The sequence below is a fragment of the Fibroporia radiculosa genome (assembly GCF_000313525.1).
Source record: "Fibroporia radiculosa TFFH 294 genomic supercontigs, scaffold38051, whole genome shotgun sequence".
Taxonomy (NCBI): domain Eukaryota; kingdom Fungi; phylum Basidiomycota; class Agaricomycetes; order Polyporales; family Fibroporiaceae; genus Fibroporia; species Fibroporia radiculosa.
Window position 1 is genome coordinate 1,456 of NW_012133074.1, and position 15,498 is coordinate 16,953.

A 15,498-nucleotide genomic window follows, 5' to 3' on the forward strand; every position below is an offset into this window, starting at 1 on the left:
AAAGCGTAGCTTCAACCAGTATACATCCTCAAACCACTGGCAGTTGCAGTGGCTCAGTCTCTAAGTCTAGTTCTAGTATAGTGCATCAGCTTCATGCATAGCAGTACCTTTTGTCAGTAGTAGTCTTAAGTGGAACTCCTGATCCTCAGTTGTCAGGTCTCTTAACAGTTTCTTTTTGTTCGCCTCATACTTCTTTTAGGGTCAACAAACTACTGGGGGTGTCAGGGGTCAAGCTGGTGGTGCAGCTATATGGAGTTGCGGTTCTACCCACCCAGTGTACTCAAGCCACCACTGTTGTAGGTCCTGTTCAATGAAGTTCAAGGGCATAAAAAGTTTCAAAGATGATAAAAGAAATCATCGCCTAGGTAAGTTGTCTTGGGCGAGGATAAGAAGTTTTGGGTAGTCTTGACTTAATGTAAGAACACTAGGCTTATGGGAGCTAGGTGGAGTGAACACTAAGTCAAGACTGGGGAAACCCAGCTCAACCAACACCTCTATATATACTACTACAGCATTATGTACATATGTTTGTCTCAGAAGGTACTGGAACTGTGAAGACCATCTCAGAAGCATCCAGATGCCTCATGTATCTACATGTTTGATCCTGCAAGATCTGAAACAAGTTCTTGTGAGAGTAAAGTAATGTCTGTGCGTGAATAGAATACATCTAGGTCTATGTGAAGTAAATAGAAGAGTTCTGTGAAGAATACCAATGTCTATGTGAAGAATACAGCATCTAGATAAGGATCATGACACATTGGCTGCCCTATCACTTGCATCACACCAGAGGATATGGTGATTGTACAGGATTGTGTTGTATTGCAAAATAGGACAAGTTCTAGATATAACTTCTGAATTCTTTGTAAGTACTATAAGTAAAATCAGTGTGGCATGGATTAGAATCCTATCTAAATATAGGTATTCTTGCTTGCTTTTTGCTGATGTGGCAGTGGCAGAGCAACCATGTGTCACCCTCTCTCACTCATTCTCACCCACTCACTCACTCATTCACTCACATTCTCTCTCCTCTCTCTTGGCTGTCTCGCTGCCCGACTCGCCCCAGCTGGTTGGTTCAATTTTTCTATTCTGCTCGCGCCGCTCCCGTTCGCCAGCCACCCGTTCCCGCCCCTGGTTCTCGGGGTCTCGCTCGCTCACGCCGGCTGTCCCCTCCTCTCGGCCGCGCGCGCCACCCGCTTAGGTCAGCTCCCCGCGAGTTGTCGGGAATAAGACCTTCGTCTACTTACAGCAATATCTCATTGTCGCTGCAATCATGGATTCACCGTCTACCTCAGTACAGGCTCTGAGATCCCAAATTGCTCGTTTGAAAGGTCAGTCCACTTTGACTGTCAAACCTCGAAAACTCCATCATCTGCCTGCAGGCGTAATCGACCAACACAAGCTTCAAGAACCGCGCAAGCACCCACCAGGACACCAGTATACTCGCGCTAGGAACAACGTTTATGTCAACCCAAACTACCAACCGCCGAAACGATCTTCTAAATTCGTTGCTTCCCGTGCTCCCCATCGCAGTTACAAGCCCAAGCCCATCCGCCCCAAGCGTACCATTAACCGTCGTACGTTAAGCAAGCGAAAGTACTTCAATAAGCCATGTCCCCGTTTCTCCACCACCGGTGAGTGGAATGGCCTAATAACTCGCTATTTCATCGCTGACCCGCAGAAGGAGCTTGCAATCGCGGCCTTACTTGCATGTATCAACATGATCCGTCGAAGATCGCCATCTGCTGGAACTTCCTGCATGGCAATTGTTCGAACACTGCTGAGAGCTGTGGCCTATCGCACGATCCCACTCCCGAGCGCACGCCTCCTTGCTTGCACTTTGCTAACAATGGACGGTGCACTAGGGAAGATTGCCCCTTTCCCCACGTACGTCTAGGACAGCGGCAGGGGGTTTGTCGCGATTTTGCTGTGTTTGGATACTGCGGCAAAGGATTGGATTGCGAGCGGCAGCATATTCGTGAATGTCCTGACTTCGCAGAGAAGGGGAAGTGTACCCTCAAGGGATGCAAGCTCCCACATGTCATTCGTGCAAATCGCAATCGAAAGGCCGACGCTGGTATGGCTGCCATAGGTACGCGTTTATCTCAGTAGTATCCGACGATTCTTTGTGCTGTTTTCGTTGACGTCTGCGATAGGAATCCCTGCCCATCCTTCCAGCCCGGTCCATGCAACGAACATCGACAATGTTAACACGGAACATCCACCCGGAGCCGTCGAGTCGACTCAGCTCGGAGATGAGTATATATCTCTGACGTTTCATGAGAGTGAAAGTGACAGTGAAAGCGAAGATGAGCAAGACAGCGAAGACAGTGAGTAGCCAGTGATACCTCGTGTAGCCATGTAGTCCGTTGTAATATATGCCCACATCATTGTATGATTTTCGATGGAGAGTTCAACGAGGCCCAGCGCCCGTCGTACAACCTGATCGATACTGTAGATCCATTTCACTCTCCAACGTTATTTAAATCCGCCGTCATATATTGTACAAGCCCCGTCAATTGGCCTTACAATAGCCCTTACACCCTCATGTATCTAGAATCACTACGACTCACTAGAATGATGTCTCGGTTCTGCCCCCCTGATAATCACATTGAAATGTGGCATGACATAGACAGACGGACATATGTAGACATATGCTAACGGGGTACGAGAATTATATACATAGCAAAATAACAGCTTCATGCCTCCGTTATTTCGCGCAATCGGCGGACAGTGCTGAACACATTGTCAAGAAGAGGCAGTTCATAGGAAGATCAAAACTAACCTGCGCACGGTAGCAGCCGTTGTTGTTGATACAGTCCAAGCTCCACCAGCAATCACTTTCTTGCAAGATGCACACCGCCAGATACCGACGGCTTGTCGCTTCACAGAATCCTTTCAAATGGACCATAAGACGTAAGAACGGATAGACAGGTGGCCGTCTGTCTGTCTTACCTTGCCACAAAAGGTGCAAGTGTATCGCGCATGTTGGGTGATTTCCATCTTCAAATGGATGAGCGTGACTCCCTCAGAACAGAGATTTGCCCTACACACCTTTTTGACCTGCTTACGCAGTGAGGCACCATACCGCTATGTATGTATTGAACCCAGATTAGCCCCGCACGCCTCATACTCGCTCTACCCAAAGTCTACTCACGGTACCGTACTTTCCCGTCACGCCAACCTTGCGAGTTCGTTTCGTCTAGGAAAAGGATGTCACATACGGGTCGGTTTGCTTCGCATAACACTCACCATTTTACAGAGTGGATCAGGCGTGAGCGACGTGCTTGAGGAGAGAAGGTCGCTATGGACAAATCAGGATGAACTGTACAGTTCAGCCACACGGAGATGACATAAGCAAATGTCTGCGACGGGACATGAGGTCAGCCTGGGATGCGCTCCAACCGATGGCGATCGAGATCTGTAGCCCGTGATATATTGTATGTGCATGGTTGTTGTAGTTAGTATGGTTGTAGCCAAGTTGTAGCTGCCAGCGTTGCTGCCATCGTGTCCAGTTCCCAGTATCCAGAGTGTGTATATTGGGAGCCTGAAACCGGCCGACCACACTATCAATGACATTCATTGCTGGCAACTCAAAGCAGACCAGTAGCTGTATATGACACTGTATTGCAGGCCGTCGCCATGTTGGGGTCAACGTCTTCCCCAGTTGTTTGGATGATACTGCAGCTGCTGACGAGGCTCGGTGTGATGACTTCTGCATGTCCCGACCACCTCTGCTGGATAGGATTGACAACTTGCCAACGATTCGAATATATATACTGGAAGCCAGTGCTCGTGGTCATATCCGGACCGAGCAAGTGACACTCGCATATGTTGCGAATATATTAATCCCGCCTGTAGGCACTGACGGCCCGGTGGACGACGATGAGCGCTGTCGGCGGTTTGATCCTAAGAGGGACACTACACTCCGATCGTTGCTCCTGGTTTCGTGCTTGCTGGATTTCAGGCTTCTAAGTGAGACCCTGCACTCTACTAGCTACCCTCGCAACCGTTCTGAATGTGCGCCGCTGGTTCTTCAGGCTACTCGTCTCATCTGAGGCGCATTCACTTATCGACGAGCGCTGGGCGTGACATCGCACCCGGCTGCCTCACGTATCTGACATGGGCGGTGCATCCGGCCAGTCACCGCAACTCGTCAGAACCATTTCGCGAGGAATCCTGCATTTGCAGGCCAGGTGTATCCCGGAATACATGCCGCAGCTCTTCTGTGGTCGCAGCCACGTTTCGTGTGGACCTCGCACAGCCTGGCAGAGTCACATTCGCGCATTTGTCCAATCACGATGCGTTATACGAGGCACCTCCGTCCAATTGTAGACCCGAATTCTATTGTAGAAGTCCGCCCACTCGCACATTCTCTCCCGTCTAAACCATCCTCACAGCCACATGTTTGCGAACATCTGGATAGAACCTTTTTCACTGCCATCGGGACCTCCGATGGAATCATGACAGACACGTTCACGGCTCCGCTACCACAGCCTCTTCCGGGATGGAGTCATTTGCCCACTTTGGAATTATCTATTAGATTTCCTCCTTGTTAACTCTGTAGTCCCCTACATATGTGATAGCGTCAACCACGGTGGGCATGACATATATGCTTCGACATGCAAATACTCATAATATCTTTCCTAGGCGGCCGCAAATACCACGCGTCGCCTTTACGAAAAGATCCTTCTGCAGTGCATATTCCTGTTGCGATAACAGGCGGTGCCACAGCGTGCGCTTGTGGGCACTCCTCTGCTATAATAGCAACCCTTGCACAGTGCTAATCCCCTCCCAGCCTTTCACCTATCAAGTGCCCACGAATGAACTCCTCTTTTACCTTTCCCCTGGCTGGTATATCCGAGTACGTTGTCATTCCAGATTGACTATTCATTCTTAACCGGCTAGCCTCAGTGACTCCCCTCGTGTCTCTTGTGACATGCCCCATCACGCTGACGAGAGTTCTCTCTGGCCTGAAGACTTGTCTACTCTATCGCAGCCATCAAACCTCAGTGGCGAAGCCAACTCACAGCTCTCCGTATGTTTCTTTCCACAGTAATGGCTCAACATCTCATGCGCCTTCCTTGTTAGCATTCGGAATTTGTCTTCCCAGATGAGACTTCTGGTCAAAGCATCCGTGGAAATGCCCTTTTCCCCGCAGATTCAATGCCTCATCTCCTCTACTCTTCCAATCTGAACCAGCAGTCGCTTCTTCTGAGTCCTGCTGAAACATCCACGCAATACGCTGATATGACATTCCAATCATCACCCTTATACAGTGTATCCCCACCCATCATCTACAGCGATACCCCTCGCAATACTCCTGCGATTTATGTTGAGACTTCTGGATTAAACCCACTACTATCTACGACCCCTGACTCTTTGCGCACACCGTATGACCAGTATCCCTTTCCATACAACCGCCGTCCCAGCCTTCCTACCCCATCCAGTTCAACCTCTCGCTTGCCTATCACACCTGGAGCGTCCCCCATGAGCACCATTGGTAGCCCGTTTGTGTCCTCTTCTCCACACTCTCCCGTATCGCCTAGTATGAGAGGTCCGATCGATCAGCAGGTGGGATTACTGTATTAAGATTCATGTTGTGCAGGCGGTTGACTCAGAGCACTTCTAGTCTTTGTACGATATACAGGGGCGCGATCCGCATGCAAAAGCTAGCATGCGCACTGTTCAGGAACTTGCAGTAGCCTGCTCCAGTCCTTATGATGGCTTGCTCGTCCCTCAGAGGACGTACCGCCCTCATACACAGAGCGACCGTAGGCGTTATGTAGAAGAGGTTGAGTTAGAACCACCCATCATGTTCCTCGTCCAAAACCCGGAGGGTTGCGGGATCCCACTGCGAGATGCTCTTAACAGCAAATTCATGCGGCTCGTGGATAGAGACGATCTGATGTTTAGACAACGCGGGCCGTCCGTCTCCATTAGGTTGATGGTATGTTGTGGGCCCCATGGTTTCACTTGTGATATGGAATGACAACTTTGCTCACGTCATAGTGGCCCGGATATACGCAATGGAGCAGGCAGATTCCGACGCGCGATTTTCGTAGCCCTCCGGGTCCTATCACCCGCTCGAAGCTAGCAAAGAACGTTGCCAAAACTATCGAGAGGTTCATTCAGGTATGCGTAAATTCAGTGCAAGATTTGATGACCTCTCAACATCACCTGTGCCTCAGGAGATGCAGTCGCAACAAATGGAGGAAGATGCTGACCCTCGCTGGCGCGTCGGCGCGAGACATATTACAATCGACCATCTCTCTCTTGTCGGCCTCCAGCACGTCTCCATGGGCAGCTGGCAATGCCACGTACGTCTCAATCGGACTCATTAGACCCGACACCTCTTCACGCGTCATGCCTCGAACGATGTCTATGCGCTGGTTTCTCTTGACTTCTGTTTTCTGCTTTTCTTACATTCAACCGTATGCATCCGGCTGCTTTCCCATCCAAGCCGCTAATCCAAATATCTTGGACCCACCCTGCTGTCGTTGTACCGTAGCTGTCGCCGCTTCTTTTCTGCGCCGCCTTGTATATCTGTTTCGATCTGACTGCTTTACTTTGTGTACTCGTTGAATATACCCAGAGGATCAATGTCAAGGAATATCACTTATACGAAAGCTTGTCTCTCGCCATCAATCCCGCATGAAGTGACAAGCATCTGCGGTCGCCAATTACGACCGCAACAACCGTGGACCGTGAAGTCACTCTCCAGTCGTGCAATTACAAACAAATGGCAGTTATCGGCATTTATACAGTTACTGTCAATACTTCGAGGCAAGGGATTATATTGGGATATACCTATGTAATGGTTATCCCGGCCGCGTATGGGATCTAGACTAAGCTATGCGTTCTCTCGGCACAGTAATATGCTTTCGCCGGTAAGATTTCTGTGCCTATTGGGATTCCTCCATGGTGGCTTTTAAGCTCTCGGCGAACATGACACATTTTATGAACCTCCTTGAAGGTCAAGTTTCAAGGTTTCACTGATGCAGCTACAGTATTCTAACGATATACACCACACTCGGGCAGCTTTAAACCTGGCGACACATAATAATAATATAGAGCGAGCGAGCGAGACGACCACAAAATAACACGAGGGAACCAAGATGCGCAGTCAGATGAATGAATCGAGAGATTGGGGGAGTATGGCTACCCTACAGGCGATGCTTCTGGATCTCTATAGACCTAGTGACATGGGCAAGGCAGTGTAAGCAGAGATATAACTTAAATGATAATGAAGAAAGGACACACCTTGAGATCCCATATCCTCCCCACCGGATTTTCCTCCTCTTCAAGAGTCTCATCACTGTCTCGAGTAGTATCGAGCTTGAGTCCTTGCTCGTTAGCAAGGTGAAGGAGGCAGATGAAACAAAAGCTCGTGCTGATGTCATCCAACCTCTCCCTGGGGTATGTCTTCTGCAGACCGGAGATGACAGCTGTGAAGTCTCTCGCTTCTGTGGGGTCTGTCGGTATTCGATCATCGGTATCCTGGTAGTCGGATTTAAACTTGGGTGAATCGAAGCCAAATAAGTGACTGCATACTGACCATCGCATACTCATCCTCCTCTCGTTGTCCAGGGACCACGATATCGAGGCCCCTCCAGATGTTCTCCTTCAGCTTCCGTACATCGACCCGCTTGGCCCGCTTAGTGTAATTCACGAACTCGGGTCGAACTCGTCTTGTTTGCCCTTGAGTAGCTGCAAGGAGATCCTGCTCCGCCGGATCAGCACTTCCGTCGTGCGCCGGGCCATCATAAACTTCGTCAAATCCAGGGCCTTCATCAAAGTCGTCGTGGAAGAATTGTGTGTTGAAAGGTATGGGACCACCGTCAACCGCTGATAGGTACCTATCAGCGTCGATACTCGAGGACGTCCAACGAAGTTCACTCACTTTCGTCGCCTTCGTCACCTGCTCGAGCTGCAGCATGGTCGGCAGCCGCCTGCGCCCAAAAGTTTTCGTCAATTTCACCGCCGTCACGATCGTCAGAACGTAGCCGTCGCCCTCGCATTCTCAGCTGCGACCCCATGTCAATCCTCGTTGAGCGGGGCGTGGAAACTCGAAGGCACTCACCGCGAACTTGGGTTTCAAGAACAATGTCACCAACTGGCGACTGGAAAAATGCATGTCATCGGGCAATGTCTGATCGTTACGCTTGTCTTGTGCCCGATCTTTGCCTTTCTTGGGTCTGCCACCCTTGCGAGCAGATGCTTTGGCTGTAGAAGGCCCTGGCAACATGATGCTTGCGCCACGGGTCGGAGGGGCAAAAAGCTCTTTGGCTAATGTCTTGGTGTCTTTCGCAGACGGCGTGAGGAAATCAATTTTGAACGCCTCTTTCTTTTCCCGTTTGGCCTTGGGGACAGCTGCTTCAACGGTATCCGCTGTGCATTCATGATGAGTAGTGAATAGGACACACAGATGGCCGCGGAGCAAACTCACGTCGTCTGACCACCTTGCGCAGCTTCCAATGCTCAGGACCAGCCCAATTCTTTAAAAAGGCTTGATCAAAGTAATCCATCATCAGTCCACCGCCAGCTTCGTCGCCGTCAGTCATTGCTAAAACCAAATCTCGTTCATTTGGTACGCGACGTGGGTCGAAAGCTACGAAACCACCTGGCTGGCTAGGTTCACCGGACACTGCGTCTGGATCACCCGGCTGATCACCACCATACTCATTTGCATCAAAATCGCCGTCGGGAAAGCCGTCACCGACAGCTTGATCGCCTACGAAAAAGTCCTCGACGGGTGGAAGATTATCGTCTGCATTGTACTCTCCACCCTGCCCATCTGCAGGGTCGTTCACAATCGCATCGTCGTCGTCATCGCCACCATCATGATCAAAAGAGGGAGGATCATCGCGGAAGAATGTTGACTCATCGAATGAGAAGGCGTCTTTCGAAAATGAAAAACCTTCTAGAGAATGTGAAATGGCCTTGACATCGAGAGCACTTAAATCGGGCAAGAATTGACCTGATACACCACAACTTAAGTTGTGATCGTCGTACAGGAGTATGACAACTTACTGCGCAAGTGGCTGAGATCAATCTCGTCTTCTGGCTCCTCAAGCAGCTCGTCCTCTTTACCATCCTTGCCCATAGAGTCACTGGCATCGAAAATGACACGAAGACTACCTTCAGATCCAACACCAAGGGAGAGATGGTTCATGAGCAGGCCCTGGGCACCGCCCTCGTCAAAATCTGCGCAAGTCTTCCTGAACAGAGGATCCACGGTGAATTCAAGATCCAACTTCTTGCTCCGTAGCTGCATGATCGACTTGGCAAGAGTAGATTCGGACCTGTGCGTTTTGCGCTTTCGCTGCGTCTGGCTTGGATCCTGACCATCTGCATTTTCGGCATCCGCAGCATCCGCCTCATCATTAGCAGCATTCCCTTCCGTAGCGAGATTGCTCAGGAGCTTTCCTGTCTCGGTTCCCACACTGTCGACGCGACTTGTCCAAATCTTGACACAGCCGTCTAGCGTGCACGAAGCACGCTGAAAATTGATCGAGTTATCAGTATTGTTGCGTAGAAGAGACATATCATGAAAGTAGTCTATCAGCGCAAAATTCCAGGAATTGGCGGCGTTGATTTTCTGTGAATCCATTAGAAGGCGAACGTAACAGCACAGGAGGAATGCGGCGCACATTGTCTGTAGCCATTTTCATCCATTCTTCAAAATTGGAGCTCATAACATCTAGAGGAACATTGATCACCGGCGTCTGGTCTATGGAGAGTAACTGTTGCTTCTGCTTTGTTGGTGCGGAAGCATGAGACGAAATAACACCGCCCTGCTCTCCTGTCTGCTCTTCAGACGGTCCAGCTTCTGCTACCTCGGAGGCCTGGGCTGTCAAAGCCACCTTCGCGCTTTTCCGCCGTCGACGCTTCTCTGCAATGTCATCGTTAATATTGACGGACTTCAATGGGACGCGGCCAGTCTCTGAGGAAAAACTATCTTCATGACCAAGACCATAGATGTCGCTGATGCGTTTCCGTGATAGTCGTCGATTAGGAGGCATAGGAATATCTTGTTCAGGTTCTGTGTCGCCATCGCCGCCAGTTTCAGTGTGCGATGGAGCGATTTCCGAATGAGAAGATAGACGAGAGGGACGCGTCGCGGGCATGGTCGCTGTTCATATCCAACCTCCAATCACGCGCCACAATCGACGCGTCCGACACGACGCACGTGACTCACTGTCACAACGTGACACAGAGGGCAAGCTTGTCGCGTCAATGGCCTGTGTACTGGAATAACAAGTTACTCGACCAAAAAATTCACATTTGCTAGATGCACCGTACTCCCCCACTCGATGCAAACAGCGCCGGGCAACAGGCGGAAGATCCCAGCTTCTCCAATCTGCCGCCTAACCTGAAGAGACGCATTGATCGCGCCTTCGACGAGGCCCTCGCGAACAATAGCGGCGTAAGACCTAGCAAACGACGCAAGACAGCCAACGATAGCTTCGGACAGACCTCCAATGTGTCTACAACCTCCCAGCATGGAGGATTTCTGCCTGGAGGGTTTATAGTCGACGAACCGGGTGGCTTTATCGTTGATTCCAGTCCTCCCCCAGGCAGCGTCGACTCGGGAGACTCGCCAGCCCCCGCGAAACACTCCGACATCCCCCTCTCGCTGATTCCCGCGGCGCTGCAACTTCTCGACCTTCAACCCGACGACGAAGACGTTCTCTCAGTTTTCAGGAATGCTGCTTCAGGATGGACAGATGCTTCCGGTGTGCAATCGAGCGTACCGGATCCCCATGTCAGCAGGCAAGATTGGAGGGCTGTCTGCGCTGCGCTCCTGGGCACGGGTGCAGACGAGCCAGAACGCATGGACGATGATGCGGAGAGTGACGGACAAGACATTGTCGAAGACGACTCTGATCCGGAAGAGGAATATATGGACAGTGGTTCTGAGCATTCAAAGTCTTCGGCAGAGTTGGCAGACTCGGATGATGAGTATGTCGAAGGCGGGTTCATTCCCTCCAAAGGCAAGGGGAAGACCCGCGGTCAGGCCGCGACTGAGAAGCTCCCGCGCGGAGGACGAAAAGGTTTGTCTTTGGACGACTCGGATGCAGACGAGGGGACCAGTCGCGCGCGCCCTCTGACCGCGCGTCAGAAGCAAGAGTGCCGCCGCGCATTTGGCCTGTTCTTCCCCAATGTCAGGGACGACAAACTAGACGACCAGCGGATCATGATTAAGGACATCACTCGCGTCGCAAAGCTGCTGAAGGAGAAGCTCTCCGCGGAAGAGGTGAGTCGACGCCGCTTCAGGCCACATCTGATATCGCTAACCCGTTATGCCTGCCGTAGATCATGGAGATGCTGGACGCATTTTCTTCGTCTGCAGACAGGTCGATGAACTTGCAGGACTTTGAGCGGATGATGATAGCGGCGAAGCTAGCCTAGTCCCTAGCCTCGTTCTCCGCGCGGCCAGGCCGTCCTGGCGCCTCTGCGCCCCAAGCTGAGGATGATCGTAGTCGCCTGTCGGTTTGTCTCTCTCTTTGGCCCAATTCCACGGCGACGACCGCGGCCAGGGTCTCCATACCTTCTGCAATGATCACACGCCCCCCTCGCCGCCGCTGGGTGATGCTGTGCGACCGCCACCCCGCATTTCCCAAGGCCAACAGCACTTCTCTTCGCTTGTTCCCGTCCCCGCACTCCCAGCTGACCGGGCTTCTCCAGCACGAAGTCCAGAATCGCCCGGTGTGATGTGATCCTGCAACAGCGCACGCAATTGTAAGCCGGGCATGTGAATGCCGCTGCAGAATCGGGCCCGCCTGCGTGGGGAGGGCGTCTCTATGGCTGCGTGTGTGCCCATCTATCGCCCTCGGGCTCATTAACCGTGTACGATCTGTCAGAGTTGTGCGTAATAAAGTACCGAGGATACACTTTCCGTAGTGACGACGTCTCATCCAGTGAACTTCGAGAACCTCCGACCGGCCTCAGCTGCCCTTCGCCGCATTCAAGCCTGCGCGCCGCCTGCTGTCGGAATGTAACATTGAACCGACAGCTCTCGTACTATTATTAGTAGTACTATACTATGTCGGGCGCGATACGCCGCGTGCTTGGTCTGGCGAAAGGGGGGACACGCCAGAGGGCCCTTGTTTATTATCCTCGTACTGCGCACGCCGTGCAAGAATAGGTGTTCGTCCCGAACATTTTACCCCGAGACATGATGCATGATGTACCGCTATTCCCGACGTGACGTCGGGCATATGCCGTACATGCACATGCACATCTGAGACTTTTGTGGCTTTCTAAGCTGCATCAAAGCCCCATCACCTACCCAACACTTCTCATCGAGGCGAAAACTTACGACAGGCTCACGCCACGCCAGCTCAATCAGCACATCACAGAGCAGATTTGGTATCATGCGTGAATCGAATTATTAATGTACACAAGCTGTGTTATCATGTCGCCAGCGCCATCGCAGGGATACCGCATGGCACCCGCGGCGACAGTCACCAGGGAATCGTAAGGAGGAGTGAGTACGCGTTACACATTAGTAGAAATAAACTGCATCGTGCAAGTATGGGCGTATACGAAAAGTTCGTCAACTTCCATGAATATCCCAGCACAACCCCAGACAGAGTGAGATACGAGCGCGGGCACAAACGCAGAGCGGCCGCTTAGACTTTTTCCTCCGACGCCTTGTCGTCGCCGTGCACCTTAACGTTGGCATCGCCGAGGTGGACGTCGTTCGCGATGAGCTCGCGGCGGTACGCTGCGGACGATAGAGGCGTAGAGTGCTGGTAGAGCAAGTCGATTTGCTCGAGCGAAAGACCCTTCGTCTCGGGAATGCAGAAGTACGTGAAGATGCCGGCGCCCAAACATGTCGAACCCCAGATGAAGAATACCTTCACTTGCAGATTCGCGTTGCCAGCGCCAGAGTTGACGAGGTAGGGAGTCGCGTACGCGATCGCCCAGTTCCAGAGCCAGTTGGACGCGACGGACATCGAGATTGCCTTGGCACGGACATTAAGCGGGTAGATTTCGCCCACGACGATCCAAGCTGCAATAGAGACCGTCAGGCCACTGCAATATTCGTCTGGTTAAATGAAACTCACCAATGGGGCCCCAGGTTGATGCGAAGGCAGCGATATAGATGCAGACCAGGGCAATCAAAGCTTGCTGACCGGCCTTGTTGTGTACAGAGATGGTGACACCCACGATGGCGACGAGGAACTCGCAAATGGTCATGACAGCCGCACCCCAAAGCAATAGGGACCGACGGCCAAAGCGCTCAACACCCCACATGCCAGGCAGAGTCATGAACACATTGACAATGTTGGTCGCAACCGACACAAGGAAGGGGTTACTGATACCAGAGTTCTTGAAGAAGGTCGTTCCATCTAAATATTTGGTGAGTTCACGAGTGAATAGGAAGAAGAGAAAACACGCACAGTAGAAAATGAAGTTGATGCCGGTGAGCTGCTGCCACGCCTGAATGAAGATTCCCGAGAGAGTACGGAGGCAAATCTTGTTGTCCGTGAAGCGGAAGCAGTCGAGGTACGAGCTCGAGCCAGCAGCCTTCTCTTCCTCGAGGCCGAGACGGATGTCGTTGAGCTCGAGCTCGAGCTCGGGGTCGGTGGGAGAGTAGCCTGTGAGCCTTGACATGGCCTTTGCAGCCTCAGCTTCTCTACCTTTCTTGACGAGGTAACGGGGGGACTGTAATAACGTGAGGACCACGACGATGGGCGAACACAAGATATGACACACCTCAGGCAAGAAGATCATACCAACAAAAAGGATGAACGCCCAGATGAACTGGACGGAGATGGGAATTCTCCAGGCGGCATGACTGTCGCGGTTCTTGGTTGAGTTGTTGATGACGGACGCAAGAAGGAGACCAATGGTGACAGCCCATTGGTAGCCAGCAACAACGGCACCACGGATCCACTTGGGGGAACACTCGGACTGGTACATGGGGATGAGAGTGGAGACGAGACCGACACCGAAACCAGCGAAAACACGGCCAACAACAAAGGTGGCGAGGTTTGAGGCGCCAGTCTGGAGAGCGATACCGAGAGAAAAGACGATACATGCAAGCTGAATACCGTAGCGACGACCGATGATGTCGGCGACGGGAGCACCAAAAAGAGAACCTGTGGAATGGAGATGAATGTATGCATGGGTGCACTCGAATGACAGTACATACCGAAGAAGGTTCCGGCAGAGAGAATGGAGACGATGAGGGAGGAGCGCTTGGAGGGTAGGTAATAGCCATCGGTGCATGTATCAGGGATCGCGTTCTGTGCAGCCGTGCATAGACTTCCAAAGAGGCGAAGGAAGTCGCCCATCTCCTGGATACCGGAGATGGTTCCTGTGTCATAACCGAAGAGGATACCACCAAAGGCAGCGAAAGCAGTCATGGCAATACCTGCCGCTTTGTTCTTGGGGGCATTGGCACCGAGGCCAGAACCGAACGCGGCGGGACCACCAGGCATGGTTGAGAGCGGGAGAGGGTGGTGGTGGTGACGGGAAGCGTTGGAGTCGACGGCGACGGAGGTCTAGCGAGCCAGAGGGCGAGGATTTATAGGCGGGGGGGGGGAGAGGATGGTCCGGGAGGCAAACAGAGGGCCAAACAGGGTGGCGAGACGCGTGGAAGGAGGCCGCATGGACTGCATCTGATGCGATCTCATTTCTCCAGGCACCCCCTCCCAGCCTGAGGCCGCCCCCAGCCGCCCCCACAATTCTCCGGAACGGACCAGACGCCGTCCCCAGATCGTGCCCCGGCCTGTCCACCCCCCACTTTGCCCCGCCCATTCTCGCACGACAAGGTGGATGCGGAATCGTGGATGTGTGGGGGGATGAGGGCGTAGGATGGCAGGGGCAGGTAACCTCGTGTGTCGCGGGCGGGAAGGGCGCAGTGGTGGAGGAAGCTCACCCCACTGTTCGGTTAAACGGTGAGCGCGCGCCTGAGGCGGCCCTTGGCGTTCGCAGGCCCGACGTCTCGGCTGCCACATCTGGACGTCGTCGCCCGTTCATGCGGGCCATCATCCAGCCTAATACTCCGGCTCCTGCGCAATGGCGCGTCCCCGTCATGGTCGAGTGTTGCGCGGGGGAGAACTGCGGGTGCACAGGGACGGACGCGCGAGGACAGGGGAGGACGCGTTCTGGTCGGGCGCAGAGGACGATCGATCGGGGCGGGGGAGAACACGCTTTTGCACTCCGCCTAAATTTAGCGCGAAAGTCGTGTGGCCTCGCCGTCGCCGGTTGCGTGTCCGCGAGCTCCGACTGTCCGGCGCGTTCCTGGCCACTCCAGCGACCGCCACCAGCCGTACGCCGTGATGAGCCAGCAGCCTGGCAGCAGGACAGAGCGAAAGCATTTCTCCACCGCCAAAGTGGCCCCAGCAGCACAAGGCGGGGTCGTTCCTGTTCCAGACGGGAGTTCCGCCCGCGCAAACCATTGCGCCTGTCGAGTCGGCGTGGCGGATGCGCCGGACTCCGGCGCGACGATCCGAGCAGGGGCGGCCGGGGGCTCCGTGCGGG

General features: G+C 52.8%; 4 protein-coding genes across 4 annotated transcripts; 2 read left to right on the forward strand and 2 right to left on the reverse strand.

Annotated features, from left to right (window-relative positions):
- Window positions 1-1,270: 1,270 nt before the first annotated feature.
- FIBRA_09400 (uncharacterized protein) lies at window positions 1,271-6,341 on the forward strand (the record flags this gene model as incomplete). Its single annotated transcript, XM_012321707.1, has 11 exons — window positions 1,271-1,328; window positions 1,380-1,631; window positions 1,682-2,089; window positions 2,154-2,327; window positions 4,648-4,732; window positions 4,796-4,861; window positions 4,906-5,035; window positions 5,089-5,571; window positions 5,648-5,947; window positions 6,010-6,132; window positions 6,189-6,341. The coding sequence occupies 11 exons, from the start codon at window positions 1,271-1,273 to the stop codon at window positions 6,339-6,341; spliced, it is 2,232 nt and encodes a 743-aa protein (XP_012177097.1).
- An 817-nt stretch (window positions 6,342-7,158) lies between these two features.
- Window positions 7,159-10,127, reverse strand: FIBRA_09401 (uncharacterized protein; the record flags this gene model as incomplete). The annotated part of the gene is made up of 8 exons (XM_012321708.1): window positions 7,159-7,194; window positions 7,261-7,497; window positions 7,556-7,845; window positions 7,901-8,024; window positions 8,081-8,388; window positions 8,447-8,977; window positions 9,031-9,598; window positions 9,651-10,127. 8 exons carry the CDS (start codon window positions 10,125-10,127, stop codon window positions 7,159-7,161), a joined length of 2,571 nt encoding a protein of 856 aa, XP_012177098.1.
- Window positions 10,128-10,291: 164 nt separating this feature from the next.
- Window positions 10,292-11,412, forward strand: FIBRA_09402 (uncharacterized protein; the record flags this gene model as incomplete). Its single annotated transcript, XM_012321709.1, has 2 exons — window positions 10,292-11,257; window positions 11,317-11,412. The coding sequence occupies 2 exons, from the start codon at window positions 10,292-10,294 to the stop codon at window positions 11,410-11,412; spliced, it is 1,062 nt and encodes a 353-aa protein (XP_012177099.1).
- Window positions 11,413-12,635: 1,223 nt separating this feature from the next.
- Window positions 12,636-14,453, reverse strand: FIBRA_09403 (uncharacterized protein; the record flags this gene model as incomplete). The annotated part of the gene is made up of 5 exons (XM_012321710.1): window positions 12,636-13,018; window positions 13,074-13,358; window positions 13,410-13,674; window positions 13,726-14,111; window positions 14,165-14,453. The coding sequence occupies 5 exons, from the start codon at window positions 14,451-14,453 to the stop codon at window positions 12,636-12,638; spliced, it is 1,608 nt and encodes a 535-aa protein (XP_012177100.1).
- Window positions 14,454-15,498: the final 1,045 nt, after the last annotated feature.